Source organism: Micromesistius poutassou (genome assembly GCF_964030765.1).
Source record: "Micromesistius poutassou genome assembly, chromosome: 17".
NCBI lineage: Eukaryota > Metazoa > Chordata > Actinopteri > Gadiformes > Gadidae > Micromesistius > Micromesistius poutassou.
In genome coordinates, this window is record NC_140287.1 from 15,810,899 (window position 1) to 15,830,653 (window position 19,755).

The 19,755-nt window shown below is 51.5% G+C and overlaps 2 protein-coding genes across 2 annotated transcripts; both read right to left on the minus strand.

The window, feature by feature from the left end:
* Positions 1–2,065: 2,065 nt before the first annotated feature.
* vsnl1b (visinin-like 1b) lies at positions 2,066–4,360 on the minus strand (the record flags this gene model as incomplete). Its single annotated transcript, XM_084481897.1, has 3 exons — positions 2,066–2,263; positions 3,454–3,669; positions 4,199–4,360. 3 exons carry the CDS (start codon positions 4,358–4,360, stop codon positions 2,066–2,068), a joined length of 576 nt encoding a protein of 191 aa, XP_084338023.1.
* A 4,826-nt stretch (positions 4,361–9,186) lies between these two features.
* LOC311362077 (sex comb on midleg-like protein 4) lies at positions 9,187–17,162 on the minus strand (the record flags this gene model as incomplete). Its single annotated transcript, XM_084481886.1, is given in 9 exon segments — positions 9,187–9,312; positions 10,215–10,265; positions 10,267–10,316; positions 10,319–10,360; positions 12,113–12,319; positions 13,559–13,720; positions 14,275–14,475; positions 16,211–16,340; positions 16,977–17,162. Coding segments are annotated over 9 exon segments (1,155 nt in total).
* Positions 17,163–19,755: the final 2,593 nt, after the last annotated feature.

Genomic DNA, 19,755 nt, shown 5'->3' on the forward strand with positions numbered 1-19,755 from the left:
AGGGGGGGATTGGTGGGGGGGGGGTGTTGGTCTGAATATAGTGTTATAGTTTTCTACCAGAAATCATTCTGCATATCCCATTAACGTAAAGGAACGAACGCCTAGCCAGACACCCAGTCCTTGCTTGCATAGCCTACAATCAGGATGGGGGGATGGGGAGCTGTTGAAACGGTTGAAATGAGGAGAGCTAGCGCAGCTAACGTTAGCGGTAGCCTACGTCGCCGCGGCAGCCATCTTTAAAGTAGGAAAAGTCCTGCTTCCTCCAAGAGTCTGCACCACTGATAATCTCTGAAAAGACCTAACGGATTATAAAATGAGACAATCAATAAAAAGTTAATCTCGTTATAAAGTTGTTTTTTTATTCTTATTAATATTATTACTATAGGTATCGGAATGCAGTGTGTTCAGTAAACATACTTTGAAACAGGCTTTGAACTTTCGTCGCCTCTCTCCCCCCCCCTTGTGAAGAACGTGCTCCCGTAGCTTCGAGGTTCAAAGCCCTAAAGATTGTAAATCGTTTTTGCAGTGCTCTTTTTTGTGTATTTTATTTCTGTAAACATATTGATATGTCCTCTGTAAAGTTACTAGAGTTGAAATCATGTGACGGTGGCGGTGGCGGCGGCGGCGGTGGTGGTGGTGGGGGAGAGGGGAGATAGTCCAACTAAGTTCAGGTTGTTGATGTGGCTAATGCGTAATGTGTCTAACGATGTTAGACGCCATTTTGTCTCTCGTCGGCTGTTGGACGGCGGACGGCGTCGACGGCAACATGGACGACCGCGGTTTATCACTTAGTCACCGATGCAAATCATAACTGAGTCCAAGCCAAGGGGCGGGAACCACACACACACACACCGTGGCTCCTCGGTTGTCCTTCAAAGTAAAACACAAACCCATGAAGATAAAAGCAACAACTCAGGAGGCACAGGTGCGTGTGCGACAGGGTAAGGAGGGGACCATCGTCCGGTTTCAGGTGACGTTATGTACTTATTTACCACACACTGTACATCCCATGCAACAATACTAAACAAATTCTGTAGGGACACTCGTTTTTTATACCCACCTAAGGATGCAAAAGGTAAGAGATTATATATATTCATATATATATATATATATATATTATCAATATTTTTCTGACACATAATAACTGCATGCAAAGAACTGACACTCCCCGATGTGTTTGTGTGTGTTTGTCTGTGTGTGTGTGCGTGTTTGTGTGTGTGTGTGTGTACATTATGTGTGTGTGTATGTGTGTGTTGTGATCCTCCCGTCCGAGGTCTGAACAGTAGACAGTTACAATTATCATAGGAGTTATTGTCTTGGTACTATTTATATAAAGCATACATTAGCTTCAGCAGTGAACACCGGCTGGGTTGGGGGGCAGAGCGTTGGGGGTAGTAGGTGGTGCGTTGGGGGTGGTGATGGAGGTGTCCTAGATATTACGTCAGGGGACATAATTCATAAATGCAGTGCTCCACTGATTTACAAGCTACTAGGTGAATGGGGGGGGGGGGGGGGGGGGGGGTGTAAAGGTGTGTGTGTGTGTGTGGGGGGGGGGGGAGTAGGGGGGACAGGTTACAGTGCACAACTCACATGTTTTTTTGTTGTTGGTGTGTCTGATATAGAAACGCATGATATCGTTGAGCTATAAGAGAAATGATTCAGCATTTTACATTCTCATGCATACGACCACAAGAAGCGAGTCCATTGAAAAAATAGTCCCAAGCATTATTATTTTTTTTGTCGTTTTTGTTCGTTATTTTTCCTGTGGAAATGGCAGAGAATCTAACATCAAATCGTGAGCTGCTGCTGCTGCTGCTGCTGTCCGGAGAGAGTGAGAGAGAGAGAGAGAGAGAGAGAGAGTGTGACTGAGAGTGTGAGTGCGTACGTGTGAGTGCTTGTGTGTGTGTGTGCTTGTGTGTGTGTGTGTGTGTGGGTGCGAGAGGAAACAGACTGGACACGGTGGACGGGGGCGTTTTGGTGGTGGGGGGGGGGGGGGGGGGGGGGGGGTTGGTGGTGTGGGGTGTGGGTGGGGGGGGGGGGGGGGGGGGCTGGGGGGGGGGCGCGCTCACTTCTGCATGTCGCACTGCAGGAGCAGAACGATGGAGGGGTCGCTCTTAGCCGCCTCCTTAAACTCGTCCAAAGAGATCTGGTCGTCGTTGTTCTTGTCCATCTTGGAGAAGATGCGGTCCACGCGCTGCTCCGGCGTCAGGCCGTCCTCGTTCATCTTCATCATGATCACCGTGCCCACCATCTTGTAGATGGCCTGCGGAGGGGGGGATATTATGGGATGCGGTGAGAGAGAGAGACTCACTTGCAGGACGCTGGCCCGCTGCGGGGGTGATCAAAACCCGCAAAACCCGCCTCTTTAAGACTGCCTTCACCACAGAACCTCCTTCCCTTCTTCCTTTTAAAAAAAAAAATCTTATATGTTCTTATTCAATATTTAAAATATCCATTTCTTGTGTTCACTCTGTAAACCGTCTTTGAGTGTTTCGAAAAAGCGCTATATAAATCGAATGTATATTATTATTATTGCTTTTGACGAATATGCGCGCCGATGGATGATTTGTTTTATATCAAACAGGCCAATAAATCATTTATGTGTGTTACAATCGTCTCCAAAGTATCGTTCAAAGTTTATTGGCTGTTACTAGTCTCTCCTCACTGTCTCTCCTCACTGTCTCCTCCTCACTGTCTCTCCTCACTGTCCCTCCTCTCCTCCTCACTGTCTCTCCTCCTCACTTCTCCTCCTCACTGTCTCCTCCTCACTGTTTCCTCCGCTCCTCCTCACTGTCCCTCCTCTCCTCCTCACTGTCTCCTCCTCACTGTCTCCTCTTCACTGCCCCTCCTCTCCTCCTCACTGTCCCTCCTCTCCTCCTCACTGTCTCCTCCTCACTGTCTCCTCTTCACTGCCCCTCCTCTCCTCCTCACTGTCCCTCCTCTCCTCCTCACTGTCCCTCCTTTTCTCCTCACTGTCTCCTCCTCACTGTCCCTCCCGGACACAGAGTTCCCTCAGGGACTTTTACTTTGAAGTAAGGGAAGAACCGGGGTGGGGGGGGAATGGGGGGGGAGAGAAGGCCGGCCGGTTCTCCCTCTGAACGACGGGGCTCACCCTACACTAAAGGGCTCTTTATGGTCCCACGCTGACGCGACGCAAGGGGGTTACGGACCCCTTACGTCCCCGCGGACCCTCCTTGCGTCCACCGCAAGGGTCCTGACGAGCGCCTCCCAAAAACTGTACCCTTTCGTCGAGGCGACGCAGCCGCGAGGGGCTGTGATTGGTCCGCTCGCTAAAACCCGACGCAGGACCATAAACGTTCACGACTACGTCGAAGCGTCTGCGGGGGTCCCTGCGTTGCGTGAACGTGGGACCATAAAGAGCCCCCCATAAGGAGCCCACGTCGGAATAGCAAGTCTGGATTCTCGGGACCGGGCCCGCGAGTGGTTCGTTACCTCGATGATCTCCAGCATCTCCACCCGGGTGATCTTGCCGTCGCCGTCCAGGTCGTACATGTTGAAGGCCCAGTTGAGCTTCTGCTCAAAGCTGCCCCGGGACGTGATGGACAGCGCGCAGATGAACTCTCGGAAGTCGATGGTGCCATCGCTGTTCTTGTCGAAGGTCCTGAAGGCGTGTTGCGCAAATTTGGAGGCGTCGCCGTACGGGAAGAACTGGGGAACAGGGGAGGAGAAGAGAGAGAGAGAGAAGGTTGGCCGGTTCGCCCCTCTGGACGTTGTGTGGTCGCCCCGACGCACTAAGGAGACGACTTCAAAATAAAAGGCCTGATTCTTGAGATGGCGGTAGGTCGCCGGCTAGTTGTGAAGACCTTTCAGTTTCTTCTGACAAATGTACTCGTTGTAAGTTGCTTTGGATAAAATCGTCTGCTAAATGCCCTAAATGTAAATGTCAGACCTCTTTTCAGGGATGTCTTGATTAAAATGGAAAATATGAAATATGAATGAAGTGTGATTTAACATATCCACTGTTCTCTGCAGTAGAGCTCCTTTACGGACCAATAATTAATAAAACCACAAGGGACCGGGATCCAACGGCAGGTTATGCAATAATCAGCCACTGCAACACACCTGTTCCACCAGAGGGGGCGCTGTTTCCTAAGGTTTTCATCGTCAACGTTCGGTCACTCTTTAAAGCGCGCACACTAGCACACACACACAAACACACACACACACATGTGCGTACCTTGACGTAGAGCTGCTGGAACTCGTCCAGGTTGAGCCGGCCGCTGGGGCAGTCCTTCAGGAAGCCTTTGTACCACTGCTTCAACTCGTGCTCGTTGAACTCCGTGTTCTTCACCAGGTCCTCCATGACCTCCGGGGTCAGCTTGCTGTTCTGTTTGCCCATGGTGCTCCTCCTGTGGTGGGGGGGGGAGATAGAGGGGGTGAGGCGGGGAGGAGGCCCCCCGTGTTATCAGCTGCTGGGATGGGGGGGGGGGGGGGGGGGTCCGCGTCGGAGCTCGTGACACGCCCCGTCTGTTTGGGTTCTCTACGGTTCCGCTGGGGCCGAACCCTGAACCGATGACACACATACACGCACGCACATGCACACACACACACACACACACACACACACACACACATGCACAGTGAACACGCACACAGGCATGCATGCATGCACACAAACACACACACACACACACACACACACTCGCCAAGGGACACGCACGCACAGGCATGCATGCATGCATGCACACAAACGCACACACACACACACACACTCGCCAAGGGACACGCACGCACAGGCATGCATGCATGCACACAAACACACACACACACACAACGCATACACGCTTTGGGCAGACGCACACACACACACACACACACACACATGCGTAGGCACACAGCACATATGCGCAGGCATGCACACACAACACACACACAGGCACATGTGTGCAGGCATGCATGCACACACACACACACACACACGCGCGCACACATAGGCACACTCGCTCAGGCATACACGCACAAATGCACACACACACACACACACACGCGCGCTGGAGCGGGGGGGCCATCAGCGGTGTGGTGCAGGAGGAGCCGTGGGTCCGAGGCTTCGATCGGTCCTATCCGGTTTCCGTCGCCGCCGCCTCCTGTCCCGTAAGCCTCTCTCTCCCCATAGTGACAACAACAGCCCTGCCCCCGCCCGCCCCGCTACTGTACTACACAACGCACCGCCCGACCGCTGCACACACAGGGGGGGGGGGGGGGGGAGGGGATCAATAGGGCTGATGATGAGAGGGTGAGAGGGTGAGCGGGTGAACACCGACGTCCCAGGGTGTTGTGGCGGACCGCCCCCCCCCCCCCCCCCCCCCAAAAAAAACAAAAAACCGAATGGAACTGGAACAACTGGGCCGACACAGACACACACGGACGTAGAGAACCGAGACGAGTGGGTTGTTGTTGTGTTTCGTTAAACACCGAGCGCGCACACACACACACACACACACACACACACCTCAATAAGCATCCCGGCTGCTCGTCCAGCGTGGGACGGCCCGACCAGAGCCAGGCAGCCTCCCCTTTCACGGTGGACGCGCGAGGCGGGGAGCGACAGAACACGGTTTCACGGTGTGTGTGTGTGTGTGTGTGTGTGTGTGTGACGCTGTGCATAATGCATCAAAATGGGACCCCCCCCCCAACAGAGCCGGGTGAACCCCTCCTTCTGGTGGTGTTTTTTTTTTCTCATAAGACGGAGTGAACGTCTGAGGGGGGGTCCGGAGAAGACATGATGAGGCAATGGTCTGAGGTGTGTGCGCAGCAGCAGCAGCAGCACAGAGCTGCGGAGAGACCAGACGCCTCGACTACACTGCATTGGTTTGGGGCCTTTTGGCTGAAAAAAAAAAAAAAAAAACTGCACAGAAACGCGTGATGCTGCGTCCAAAATCAGCGCAAAAGCACAGCCTGCCTCCTGCTGCTGCCCCTGTGCACGCCCGGGACACATGTTGTGCGTTTATAACCCGGCCAGAGTAACGATTAGCAGCCCTATTGCCCTCATTAGGGGATGGATTGCAGCTGCTCATGTCCACCAGAGTCTGCGTTGGATGACCTTGAGGACAAATGTTTAGCAGGAAGATTATAAAACCAAAGCGCTCACCTGCCGTGAGGAACAGCCATTAACGGAGTGTCTCGGCAGTGAGGCTTATGGTTTGGGCAGGGTGTTTTGGCGCTAGGTCGTTCACATCGTCGTAATAGCCCACCGTACGCGCCAAGGCGATGACGGATTGATCAAATATTCAGTCAAATATAAAATGTAGCTATTTTCTGTCGGACGCTGTGTGAAATGACATGTTGGGGGTGCCGCCGAAGCCCCCCTTGGTCTCGGTGGACGCGATACTGCATTCCGATGGAAACGACGCAGTGAGACGTTTTTCTTTGACGCTATTAGACCCTCTCACCCTGTTCCCATTTACATCTTTCCAGGCGCAATGGGGGAAAAACGCATCAAAATGCGTTGCCATTTGGCCTATTTTTTTCCCCAACACCAAACCGTCCCCTCAGTAGCAACACCGCGTCGCGGTGGAAAACCACCCAAAAGACGTCCTATAGCGTATGATTTCGACGGCGTATTGTCACGTCTCTGTAACATCGCTCCTCGTTATTGCGTTCAAATCAAATGTTTTCGTGCTAAGGGATGCGCAGGTGGCCGGGTATCTTCCAGATAGCATGCCAACCCTCACCACGGTCGTTTATTCCCAGACAACGTTACACAACCCGATGGGCTACATTAACGCCAGCCGTCTGAATGCGGATTTTTTTAAACATTTTTCTAAACAGGCTGCATTCCGTTGCGTCCATAAGAGATGAGGACTCACCTTAGGAAGGATCTAGTGGTTCTATGGACTCACCTTAGGATGGATCCAGTGATTATATGGCTGCAAATCGGCGCTCGCTCGTGCGGTTGTACGATGCCCCCCTCTCCTCGATCAACGCGACGGTCTAAATGGGATTAGATTATTATTATTCGGACACACTTCGCTTTCTTTAATCCCGAAAAAAAAAACGGTGTGGAATTCGGGAAAACGACACTTCGGGCCGATGATGCAGGAGACAGCAGCCGGGACCGATCCCACGCGAGTCTTGGGTTGTTGCGCGATGCGAATTGAGGCGCACGGCGTCACCCGCGTGCATCAGAGGAGGCTGCGCTCCTCTTCCTCCCGTCCTGCGTGCGGTGCCTCTGCTCGTCACGAGGGATGCAGGGAGCCCAACTCTTGTGTCTCCGAAACCCAAAACTGTTTGATTACGACGAAGACCAAAGGACTGCGCTTATGTAGGATTGGCCCGTGTGGTGCCCAAGAGCCGGGTGTGATCAGGGTTCGCGTTTTTTTTGTTTTTTTTGTTTCGGTGGTTATGTGTGTCTCTTGATTTCGTTGGGTTCAAACCGACGACATATAGGCCCGGCTCGGCACGGGTTCTCGTGGCGTGGCACCGAAAATATGTCATTTTCAAGACATTTTCCGTGTTGGATAATCGACCTTTTGGCTCAATAAGAGGCATACGTCACGTGTTTTTTCCGCCTCATTTATTTGACCCAGTTATGGTTGTGCTGGGGGCTAGCATACTGTTTTAAGAATCAATATGGATCGATAAAGAACCGAGGTCCGTCACATCCCTTCTCGTCAAACACCAGCACCATCCAATATATTATCTTACATAGGCCTGTCTCTCACGACCCGAACGCGTTTACACAAGGGCCTTTATGAAGCTGCAACAATGAAACCAATTGATGATTTAAGGAAACGTCTTAATGCATGATTACTGGATTTTGATTACTGGACTGGATTGAATACACACATACAGTACAGTGGATTTTATTTACATCTCACAAACACAAAAGCATACAGTTTAGATACAGCGATAACTTTAGCACCAGTAGAGCTATCGGATTCTTAATGGTTTTTCAAAATAAAAGACCTAAGCTTGAGCTCACTATATAGGCAAGGCTAACATTGACTTTAATACAGCAGCATTCACTTACAAAGGTCAGTGGATTACAAAAGGATGTATGGTACTGTACACCCGAAGCGGTATACATAAGCAGTAAAGGACCGGATCTGTATTGGCCATTTGTGTTTTACTCTCGGTGTAAAATCGCTCTTGCTGGCGCCTGAGCAGGCCCAGACCTCAGTTGAAACACTGATGCTTGTTAAAAACCTAAAAAAAGACACGTAACCAAAACCAGTAGATGGGCTGGTGGAGTAGCCGATACACAAAGAGGTTATAATAAAAAGCACCTTGCATATTGACCATATACATAATGACACAATTCACAACGCTTCTCAATGCGTTCCCCCCAGCTCGAGAGACTCTGACCCCCTATGTAGTATATGTACACGCTATCCTGTACGTTCTGACTTTCGATTATATTGTTTTATGTTTGAAATGATCGTCACACGAATTAGAATACATTTCAAAAATGCACCTTTGACTTTTTTTGTTTCGTATTTTTTTTTTTACAATAAATAGTAATGTGAGGAAAGAAGTCGGTATCAAAAATGAAATAATCCTAAAGTCTCTTATAGCTTGGTTAACTTTATGCCTTTATACTGTTTTTGTTTTATAATAAGATAAATAGATAAATGAACAAGCTGGGGCATTAAGTCCAACATGAGTCAAATAAAGTCCCTTGTGATTTCATAGCTGATGAATCTGTGTTAACGCGTGTGTATACATTATCTATATATATATCTATATATATATATGCAGTATATAGATATAGATATATATGTATGGTTGTACTGCATGTACTGGTGCATAACGTGTGCGGAACAAACCACAGTATAACATCAGTATGGAGGTGGAGGCTCCGCCCTGATGACAGATGGCGAGGGGGGGGGGGGTTGGGGGCTTCGCCTCCACCCTGATAACGGAGGGGGGGGGGGGGGGCGAGGGGTTCGCCTCCACCCTAGACCCGGTCGTCCTCTCCGCCCCTCATGTCCGCGGCCACTGATTACTCCTGCATACTGACAACACTTCAATCAAAAACCCCGGCCTCCGGAAAGAATACAAAAAGATTGAAAAAAGATGGTCTAAAAAAAATAAACGACAGTGACATGAGAGATTCGACGGTGGGCGATCACGTGACCATGCAGATCGGGACGGGACGGGGACGGACGGACAGACAGGGGGGGGGTTAGGGGCGTGGCAGGGGGGCGTGGCCGGGGCGTGGCGCCTCTAGAGCTTGGTCTGCTTTAGTTTGTCGATGTGGTAGCAGAGTTTGAGGGCGGGGCCCAGCTTCAGGCCCAGGTACTTCATGATCATGTCGCTCTTCAGCAGCAGCAGCGCGTTCCCGTCGATCTCCTGGGGAGGAGGAGACGCACAGCATGAGGAGGAGGAGGAGGAGGAGGAGGAGGAGGAGGAGACGCACAGTGTGAGGAGGAGGAGGAGGAGGAGGAGGAGGAGACGCACAGCGTGAGGAGGAGGAGGAGGAGGAGGAGACGCACAGCGTGAGGAGGAGGAGGAGGAGGAGGAGGAGGAGACGCACAGCGTGAGGAGGAGGAGGAGGAGGAGGAGACGCACAGCGTGAGGAGGAGGAGGAGGAGACGCACAGCGTGAGGAGGAGGAGGAGGAGGAGGAGGAGGAGACGCAGCATGAGGAGGAGGAGGAGGGGAGGAGGAGACGCACAGCATGAGGAGGAGGAGGAGGAGGAGGAGGAGACGCAGCATGAGGAGGAGAAGGAGGAGGAGGAGACACAGCATGAGGAGGAGGAGGAGGAGGAGGAGGAGACACACAGCATGAGGAGGAGGAGGGAGGAGGAGGAGACACAGCATGAGGAGGAGGAGGAGGAGGAGGAGACACATGGCATGAGGAGGAGGAGGAGGAGGAGGAGGAGGAGGAGAGGAGGAGGAGGAGGAGACAAACGCATGAGGAGCAGGAGGAGGAGGAGGAGGAGGAGACACACAGCATGAGAGGGAGGAGGAGGAGGAGGAGACACACAGCATGAGGAGGAGGAGGAGGAGGAGGAGACACATGGCATGAGGAGGAGGAGGAGGAGGAGGAGGAGGAGGAGGAGGAGGAGGAGGAGGAGACAAACGCTATGAGGAGCAGGAGGAGAGGAGGAGACACGCATTGAGGAGGAGGAGGAGGAGGAGGAGGAGCACACAGCATGAGGAGGAAGAGGAGGAGGAGGAGGAGACACACAGCATGAGGAGGAAGAGGAGGAGGAGGAGGAGACACACAGCATGAGGAGGTGGCAGGCGTACGTGTTTCCTGAAGAGGTCCGCGTGGGGCCCCAGTGCCTGGGGGTCCGCCTCCCCGGATGAACCAGACCACGTCCTCCACGGACCAGGACGACGGGTCTTCTGGGGCGGGCCCTTAGAGTCCTGGGGCTCCTGGGGCCCCCCGTAGGCTAGAGAGAGAGAGGGGGGGGAGAGAGAGAGAGAGAGAGAGTGAGAGAGAAAGAGAGAGAGAGAGAGAGAGAGAGAGAGAGAGAGTGAGAGAGAGAGATTAATGATTTAATTTATTGTTGGTCTGACAGGGAATGTCACTGCCTCTCTATCCGTTGTTTTTTTTTCTTATTTATTCGAGGAAAGGAAGCTAAGCTTTTCCTCCAGAAGTGCAGATTTTACTGAATTAATCTGCGATTACCACACCTACTTCATAAATCTACTTACTCTTTTTTTGCACTTAAAAACCCGTTGGCAGAGCATGATGGAAGGCGGGGTGGAACCTGTAATCAGGTGAAGTTAAAACGTGACGTTTTGTGACCAGAATCAGTTTAATGCTTGGATGAATTCCATCATTTTTCAAAACTGTTATTAGGTCAGAGGAGCAGAGGCAGAGGGAGAGGAGAGAGAGGCAGAGAGAGAGAGATAGAGAGAGCGAGAGTGAGATTTTAAGTGATTGAGGTGATAAAATATTTTTTTTCCAATCATAAATTATCGGATATAATTGGATATAAAAACAGCAAACGCGAACAGGAGGAAGTGAATGAGAGTGAACCAGCATACACAAGGCAAAGCCTTGCATGTTCAAACCAGTTGGGGGCAACTATGGTTTGGAACTGGTAGGTAGACGTCAGGGTTGACCATACATCCACTCCACCGGCCACAGTACAACAACCTTTCCTGACAACAAAAGCTCCCCAACTCATCCGACCTTCTAACATCTGAGAATAAATCCTCCTCCTCCTCATTTCTAACCTCTCCCCTTCGCCGTCCCGTCCGGCAGTAACCAGGAACAGAGCCCTGTGAATCCTAACCTCAGCTGCCTATAGGTCAGGTCCAGAACGCAGGCTCACTCAGAGCAGTGTTTAGGGTTGCCTCCTGTCACACAGATCTTGCCTTTCCCTTCTTTACAGCATTAACTTTGACGTTTGGTTGCTCTGCTTTTTTTTTTTTAAAGCATTTTGCTAAATTTTCTTTTAAAGGTTCTCCTTTTAACCATTTATTGGTCATTTTTAATAATTGTTTTAATTGCTTTCAATCTCATCGATTTTTTTTTCCTTCTCTGTAGCACTTTGAGATTCTCGTAATATAAAGTGCAATAGAAATAAAATGTATTATTATAATTATAATTATAATTATTATTATTATTATTATTCTGCTGTGGAGGCACAGGCACCATCACCCCCTCCCTATGCACACATCTCACCTGACCAGGTGGTGCAGAGTATTTTTAGGAACAATGTCCTAAATCTACGTCAACTCTACGGGTGTTACAGGCGGTTCTCCGGGAGAACATAAAGTCTTTGTGAACAATCACCCCGCACCTCCCTAAAGATACACAAACTGACACTCATTTTGTCGTTCTGGGAGGGGGGGGGGGGGGGGGGGGGGCGGCATGTGGCTCAGGAGGTAGAGCGGTTCGGCTGGTCACCGGAAGGTTGCTAGTTCGATCCCCCGGCATCCCCTGAGCGAGACGCCTCACCCTGCCTGCTCCCGACGAGCCGGCTGTCGCCTTGCGTGGCTGACACCGCCGTCGGTGTGTGAATGTGTGTGCATGAATAGCGTGGAGCGCTTTGAGTGGCCACTGGTTAGAAAAGCGATGGATAAATGCAGCCCATTTAGCATTTACAGGGGGCGCACTCCCCTGTGGTCCTCCAGGATGATGGAAGGTGGAGGACCAGGAGGGCGGAGGGCGGAGGGCGGAGGTGGCTCACCTGTCCTGTTGTTCTCCTGGAAGGAGGAGGGGCTGCTGGCCGACTGCCGGGCGCCGCCGGAGAACTGCTGTGATGAGCCGCGGAAGCCGTAGGAGGACTTTGGCGAGTAGGAGGAGCTTATGGAGTTGAAGGCGGAGTCCCCGGGGTCCACGGAGTAACGCTTGGCCTCAGACTGGTCCATGTGGTACTCGTCCGTAATGGAGGTTTCTGCCGGGAGAAGGGTGAATGGATGGATGGGTGAATGGATGGATGGATGGGTGAATGGATGGATGGATGGGTGATGGATGGATGGATGGGTGAATGGATGGATGGATGGGTGAAGGATGGATGGATGGGTGGGTGATGGATGGATGGATGGGAATATGGATGGATGGGTGAATGGATAGGTGGGTGAATGGGTGAATGGATGGATGGGTGAATGGATAGGTGGGTGAATGGATGGATGGGTGAATGGATTGGTGAATGGGTGAATGGGTGGGTGGGTTGGTGGACGGATGCAAACAGATGTTCGTCAGACAGACCTTTAGAATCAGGAAATCAGGCGGCAGTTGAAACATGACCTGAGTGTGATTCAGCAGAGAGGTTACTGGGTGGTTCAGAGACTGCTGTTGTTTGGGTGCTATAGGTAAAGCGTCAAGGCATCTTCTATCTATCCATCTATCTCTATCTTTCCCTCTGTCTCCTTATAGTGGAGTGGAGGTCAGCCCTGAGTCTAAACTGATTTCAACATGAAGGTAACATGGACAGGACATCAAGGTCCACCATTCATCTACCATCTCTCCTCTTCTCCATCTCTATATGACTACTATGATCTAGCTATCTCTCTACCTCTTTGGATTGCCAACAGCGACACTAAATCTTTAGGAGGCCATGATGGTTTTTGTACTGTAGGTATACCATCAAGGTTCACCACCGATCTCATATCTCTTAATTTCTCTAGCTTGAGTTATCTCTAGCTCGAGCAATCTCTATCTCTGTCGAGCTATCTCTCTATCCAGCGATCTCCCTATGGCTGTATCTATCCATCTCTCTAGCTATGTCAATCCCTCCATCTCTCTATCCATCTGCACATCTCTCCATCTCTCTGTCCATCTCTCCATGTCTCTTTCTCTATATATCTATCTCTCCATGTGTCTCATAGGGCTGTTGGGTGTAGGTCTCTAGCTCTGGTGGGTGTAGGTCTCTAGCTCTGGTGGGTGTAGGTCTCTAGCTCTGGTGGGTGTAGGTCTCTAGGTCTGGTGGGTGTAGGGCTCTAGGTCTGGTGGGTGTAGGTCTCTAGGTCTGGTGGGTGTAGGTCTCTAGGTCTGGTGGGCGGGCTCTAGGTCTGGTGGGCGGGCTCTAGGTCTGGCGGGCGGGCTCTAGGTCTGGTGGGTGTAGGTCTCTAGGTCTGGTGGGCGGGCTCTAGGTCTGGCGGGAGGGCTCTAGGTGCCTCTAGGGTCTGCGTACCGTCAGAGTGGTAGGCCCCCCCGCTGTGCGGGGCGATGGGCTGGTCGCTGAACAGGTTCTCGCAGTGCAGGCTGCGGCAGAGCTTCTTCAGGAAGCGCAGCACGTAGCCGATGCTGTTGACCACCGGCAGGCTGAGCAGGTGCTGCTTGCCGTCGAACGTGGCTGGGGGCCGGAATGAGATGAATACGTGAAAAACCCCCAAAAAAATGAAAGATGAGCACGTGAAAGGTGATTTTTTGTTGCATATTTATACATTTATATTCATGACAGAGAGATAGATGGGAAGGTATGGGAGAGAGAGAGAGGGGAGGACATGCAGCAAATGATCCATGCGGTCAACCAGCGGGGCAGCCAGGTTGATGGCAGGAGAGGGGAGAGGAGAGAGAGGGGAGAGGAGAGAGGGAAGAGAGGAGAGAGGTGTGAGGAGAGAAGAGAAGGGAGAGGAGGAGAGGAGAGAGGGAGGAGAAGAGAAGGGAGAAAAGAAGAGAAGAAAGGAGAGAATAGAGGGGAGAGAGGAGAGGAGAGTGGGAGGAGAAGAGAAGGGAGAGGAGGAGAGAAGAGAGGACAGGGGAGAGAGGAGAGATCAGAGAGGAGAGAGGAGGGGAAGGAGGAGAGAGGAGAGAGGAGAGGAGAGAGGAGGGAGGGGAAGGAGCGAGAAGAGAAGGGAGAGGAGAGAGAGGAGAGAAGAGGAGAGGAGAGAGGTGCCGGGGTGTCACCTGAGATCTTCTCCCCCCCGTAGCCCTGGGTGAGCAGGGTGAACACGGCCTTCTGCTGGAAGGCGCTGTCGATGCAGCCCTGCACGGCCTGCTGCAGCACCACCGACGGCCGGTCGGGCCCGAAGTGGTCCGGCAGCTGCTGCACCTTCTTCCTGTCCAGGTTGGGCCCCGTCAGGGCCTGCTTGTTGATGTAGATACACACTGAGGGAGGGAGAGAGAGAGAGAGAGAGAGAGAGAGAGAGAGAGAGAGAGAGAGAGAGAGAGAGAGAGAGAGAGAGAGAGAGAGAGAGAGAGAGAGAGAGAGATGTAGGGGGGAAGAGAGAGAGAGAGAGAGAGAGAGATGTAAGGGGGAGAGAGAGAGAGAGAGAGAAGGAGAGAGAGCGAGAGAGAGAAAGGAATGGGGTAGGTAGGTAAGATAGAAAAAGGTGGGGGGAGAGAGAAGAGAGGGTTGTAGAGAGAGGTAGGGAGAGGGAGAGAGAGGGAGAGAGAGGGAGAGAGAGAGAGAGAGAGAGAGAGAGTATAAGCGAGAGTCAGAGATAAAGGGGCAGAGGTTTGGGGGTCGGCGGTAGCAGCCAGAGGACGATGGTGAAGAGGAGAGAGTGAAAGAGAGAGAGAAGCAGAAGAGCAAGAGGGTGGAGGAGGGAGACAAAGGGAGAGAGGGTGAGGGAGGGACGAACAAGGAAGCAGTGCAGAGCGTTTCCTTGGATGATTTATGGACGCCATTAGAGGGGATCAGATTTCAGGATCAGAATCAGAATTGCTTTTATTACATCCTTATTGTAGAAGTACACAAGAGTAGAAGAGTAGAATTCTTATGCTTGGTTCCTCACCAGCCACATAGCAGCAACAAGACAACATAAAGTAAATGGATATCTAAAAATATATGAAAATAGGTTAAAATAAGTAACAGAAATAAGTAACAGAAATGTAATGTGATCAAGTTGATTTTAGTGCAAAATACAGTGCAGTGCAAAAATGTTGCAATCACAGTAAATAAATGCAGTAAATATGTATTTAAATAGTCTCTTGTGGTATAGACCTCTGAAGAATAAGCCCCGCCTCCGAGGCTGTCGGTTCCCTCTGTCAAATGGGTCGGTCTATGGGAAATAACATGGGGGTTTCTGAATGATCGTACATAGCAAACTCTGTAGGTGGCGAAGAAGTAAAAGCTGCGTCACGTTTTGAACTACACACATTTTCCATCTAGTTTCGACTGGCTTTTTGGATTGTCGGTGCCGTTAAAATAGCATTTATAACCGTTTACTACTTTAACGGCACTGACGATCCAAAAAGCCACTCGAAACTAGATGGAAAATGTGTGTCGTACAAAACGTGACGCAGCTTTTACTTCTTCGCCACCTACAGAGTTTGCTATGTACGATCATTCAAAAAAAAAAAACATGTTATTTCCCATAGACCGACCCATTTGACCGAGGGAACCGGGAGCCTCGGAGGCGGGACTTATTCTTCAGAGGTCTATTGTGCGTGGGGTTGGTTTGTGGGTAGTGGATTCCTCCAGGAGCCACTTGGGGGGAAAAAGCTGTTCCACATCCTCTGGGTATTGGCCCCCGAGCCTGGACGTACACCTGCACTCAGAGCAGCCCCCCCTGGCCTCCAGCCGTCTCACGGCTTACCGCTGCTCACCTGCAGTCACGGCCTGTCTGTGTGGCCTGTCTTGCAGCCTTGTCAGATTACCAGAAGGACTGCGGGCTACCTGTGATCACCTGGGGCATGAGCTAGCTGGGAGTCAGAAAAGGGAGTGGCCTGATACGACTATTAGGGGTGTGGCCTCGCTGTAACCACCTCAGGGTCTGACCTGCCTGTTGGACAGAGAGGGGCGTGGCCTCACCTGTCAGACACACAGGCACGGGGGCACCTTTGGGGGCGTGGCCTCACTGTCTACCTGTGAGGCCGAGAGGGGGGGGGCGTGGCTTACCTGTGAGCACCTGGGGCGTGGCCGAGTGCGGGACGGTGGCGGCGTCCTGGGGGATGGAGCTCATGTCGGGCTCCGGCGTGCTGCTGGGCGGGGAGATGGCCAGCGGCGTCATCACCATGCGGGGCTTCAGCTGCGTCACCGCGGCAACGCCGACAACGACAAAGGACGACAACGGCCATGTTGGTTATTCGTGCGTGCGTTTGTCGGTTTGCGAGAGCGTAGTCCGACAGCCGGTGACGGGTCGATAACGGCCCGGAACCTAATCGCTTGTCATTAGCGCAGCTCGTTTTCAACTCCACGCTTCAGATAATGAGGTCCCCACTGCCCCCCCCTGCCCCCCCCCCCGCGCCCCCCCCCCCCCACCCGCACGTTGATACGTAAAGTCGTTACATTAACAGCCTCTTGTCTGGAGGCTGCTTCCTAACGACCAGACGCAGTATGAACTGAGATGGCAGCAGAGGAGGAGACGCGTCCGCAGACTTTAACCGAACAATGCCGGAACCGGTCAGCGTTTCTCCACAACAACCGCTGAAGGGCAAACGGACAACAGACACATTTATCAACGCAGACTACCGCCTCCCCACGCCCCACCACCCCCACCTCCGATAACCCCCCTCCAACGGCAAAACCTCCAGCACCCCACCACCAGCCCCCTGCCCCTCCCACCCCCGACTCACACAACCCACCACCTCCAACCGCCCCCTCCCCTCACACACCCCCCCACCCCTCCAGCCCCCCCCCCCCCTCCCCTCTACTCCGTCCTGACCTTGAAGCCCGGCTTGCGGCCCCTCTTCTTGGGCACCTTGAGAGGAGGGAGGGATTCTGGGTAGCGGCCGGGGAAGTCCATCTTGGGGGCCACGCTGCGGAGCGGGGGTCTGCCCCTCTTGCGGCCGGGGATCTTCCCCCCGGCCTGGCTGGGCAGGTAGGACGGGGTGACGGCGGCCGACTGCATCTCCCCGTGGCTGTCGGCCTTCTGGGCGGAGGACGCCACCGCAGGGGGCACGCTCATCTGGAGCTGGGGGGGCAGAGGCACACACACACACAGAGATACACACACACACACACACACACAGATATACACACACACACACACACACAGATATACACACACACACACACACACACACACACACACAGATATACACACACACACACACACACACACACACACACAGATATACACACACACACACACACACACACAGAGATACACACACACACACACACACACACAGATATACACACACACACACACACACACACAGATATACACACACACACACACACACACACAGATATACACACACAGATACACACACACACACAGATATATACACACACATACATACACACGTAGATACACACACATACATACAGACACACAGATGGTGATGCATATGTACACAGATACACACACACACACACACACACAAAACACACACAAAGTTAATTGATCAATCAATCAAATGTATTAATATCGCTCATTTTGTGCGCAACTGCAATAAAAAGTGCCTAACTAAAAACCTAATAAAAACCCCCACACACACACCGTTCAATCTCAAATGGTGGCAAACCACACACACACACACACACACACACACACACACACACACACACACACACACACACACACACATATAAAACGCACAAAACCATAACATGAAAGCATAATTATATTTTTGGGGTTTTGGAGTTTCTTACTTAAGTTTTAACAAGTAGGCTAAAACCGCTGTGGTTGAGGTGGTCCTAATGGCAGCGACGAGGTGCGAAGTGTGAATACAGAGACGTGGCCGTATGGGCTATCCTTACGTTACACTACAACATCACAGACAGCTAGACGCGCACTGGGAAATAGAAGCAAAGCTCCGTCACTCCAGCTACACAAAGGCAGCCATGCATGCTCCATCCGGCTGTCACGGGTCTAATATTTACCAGCGGCGCTGCCGTTACCTGCCGCCGTATAGGAACGGGTTCAGACCCGGTAAAACCAGACCAGCACACCAAAACCCAGCCCCCGCTAGCCCGTGACGGGAAGATACAGAGGCTGTTTACTACACGGATGTTAGCGGCTCGGGTCTGTTCTGCAGCCCGACACACTGTCTGCAGACATCTCATTAGACTAATGCATTGAGTAGTGGAGGAGGGAGGGAGGGGGAGGAGGAGGGAGGCTGGCTTCACCATGGCTACATGGCTATGAATTAACATTACGATGACAGCTATCACACTGCTCGTAAAAAAGACAACACGCCAACAAGGAACGGGACACGTGACGCGGGCACGCTGCGTCGGCCGGTTCCGCGGCTGACCGCCGACGACGTGAATAAAGCGGATTTTACGTAGCATATCCAGCATTATTGCACGATAACCGCATACCCCCCCCCCCCCTCGCATACACACACAAGGAACGGTAGCAAAATATGTAAACAAACCGCATTTTTTTCATATACGTACCATTCAAAATATGAGAAGGCTGGACTCGACTATGGTGTTGCTGGCGATGGATCTGAATCTACCGGCTCTTCTTTAACCGCGCGGATCTCAAAGCAAGACGGATCCCCGGTGTGCGCCTGTCTGAGCGAGCGTGTGTGTGTATGTGCATATGTGCGCGCGACGGAGGGAAGGGGGGGGGGGGGGGGGGGCGGTGGAGAGAGAAAGGGAGAGAGAGAGAGAGAGAGATGGTGGGTGAGTGAGGGAGGGAGAGAAAGAGAGAGAGAGAGATGGTGGGTGAGTGAGGGAGGGAGAGAAAGAGAGAGAGAGATGGTGGGTGAGTGAGAGAGAGACAGAGAGAGAGAGACAGAGAGAGAGAGGGAGAGAGGGAGATGAACGGCTGTTGTCATGGTAACAAGGCTGTACAGCCCGTGCCACCCTGACGGATATCTGTCAGGTTTTTTTATCTGCAGCTGAAGCATCACCGAACATGGCAGATATAATTAGACGCGCCCTCTCATTAGGACGGGGAATCTCACCGGGAACTCTGCGGGAGCGTGAATATGAAACGTTCTGAATATGAAACGTCTTCAAAAGCACCGTTTACATCGCCGTGGCGCGCGTGCACGTGTGTGTGCAGAATTTAGTGTTTTCACATTGGAGCAAGCGCGTGCACGCTGTATATAATAATCGGTTTATTTCTATTCTATATTCTATAGACAATTATTTAATTCCATATTTCAGCTGCAGGCTACATTGACGTCTCACAATGACGTATTTATGTATGATGTTAATAAAGTACCAAATTAATATGAATTATCAAGTGGATTTTGCGTGGAATCTTGAACTAAATTATCGTTGGCCATATTTGAGCTGTTGTTATTAATTTGTAATTATTGTTTTTCTATATGATAGGCCTATACGTGATGAAGGACGCTTTTTGGTATTATAAATGAATACAGTTGCTGACTGTATGATTATTATGATCATGGTCATCGTATCAACATCATATTAAATTATATTGTTATGAATATTATCATATTCATAACGTTAAACCGTTATGTTTAATGTTATGTTGAAACACTGACCCCTAATGGCGCTTGTAGGTAATGCTGCCT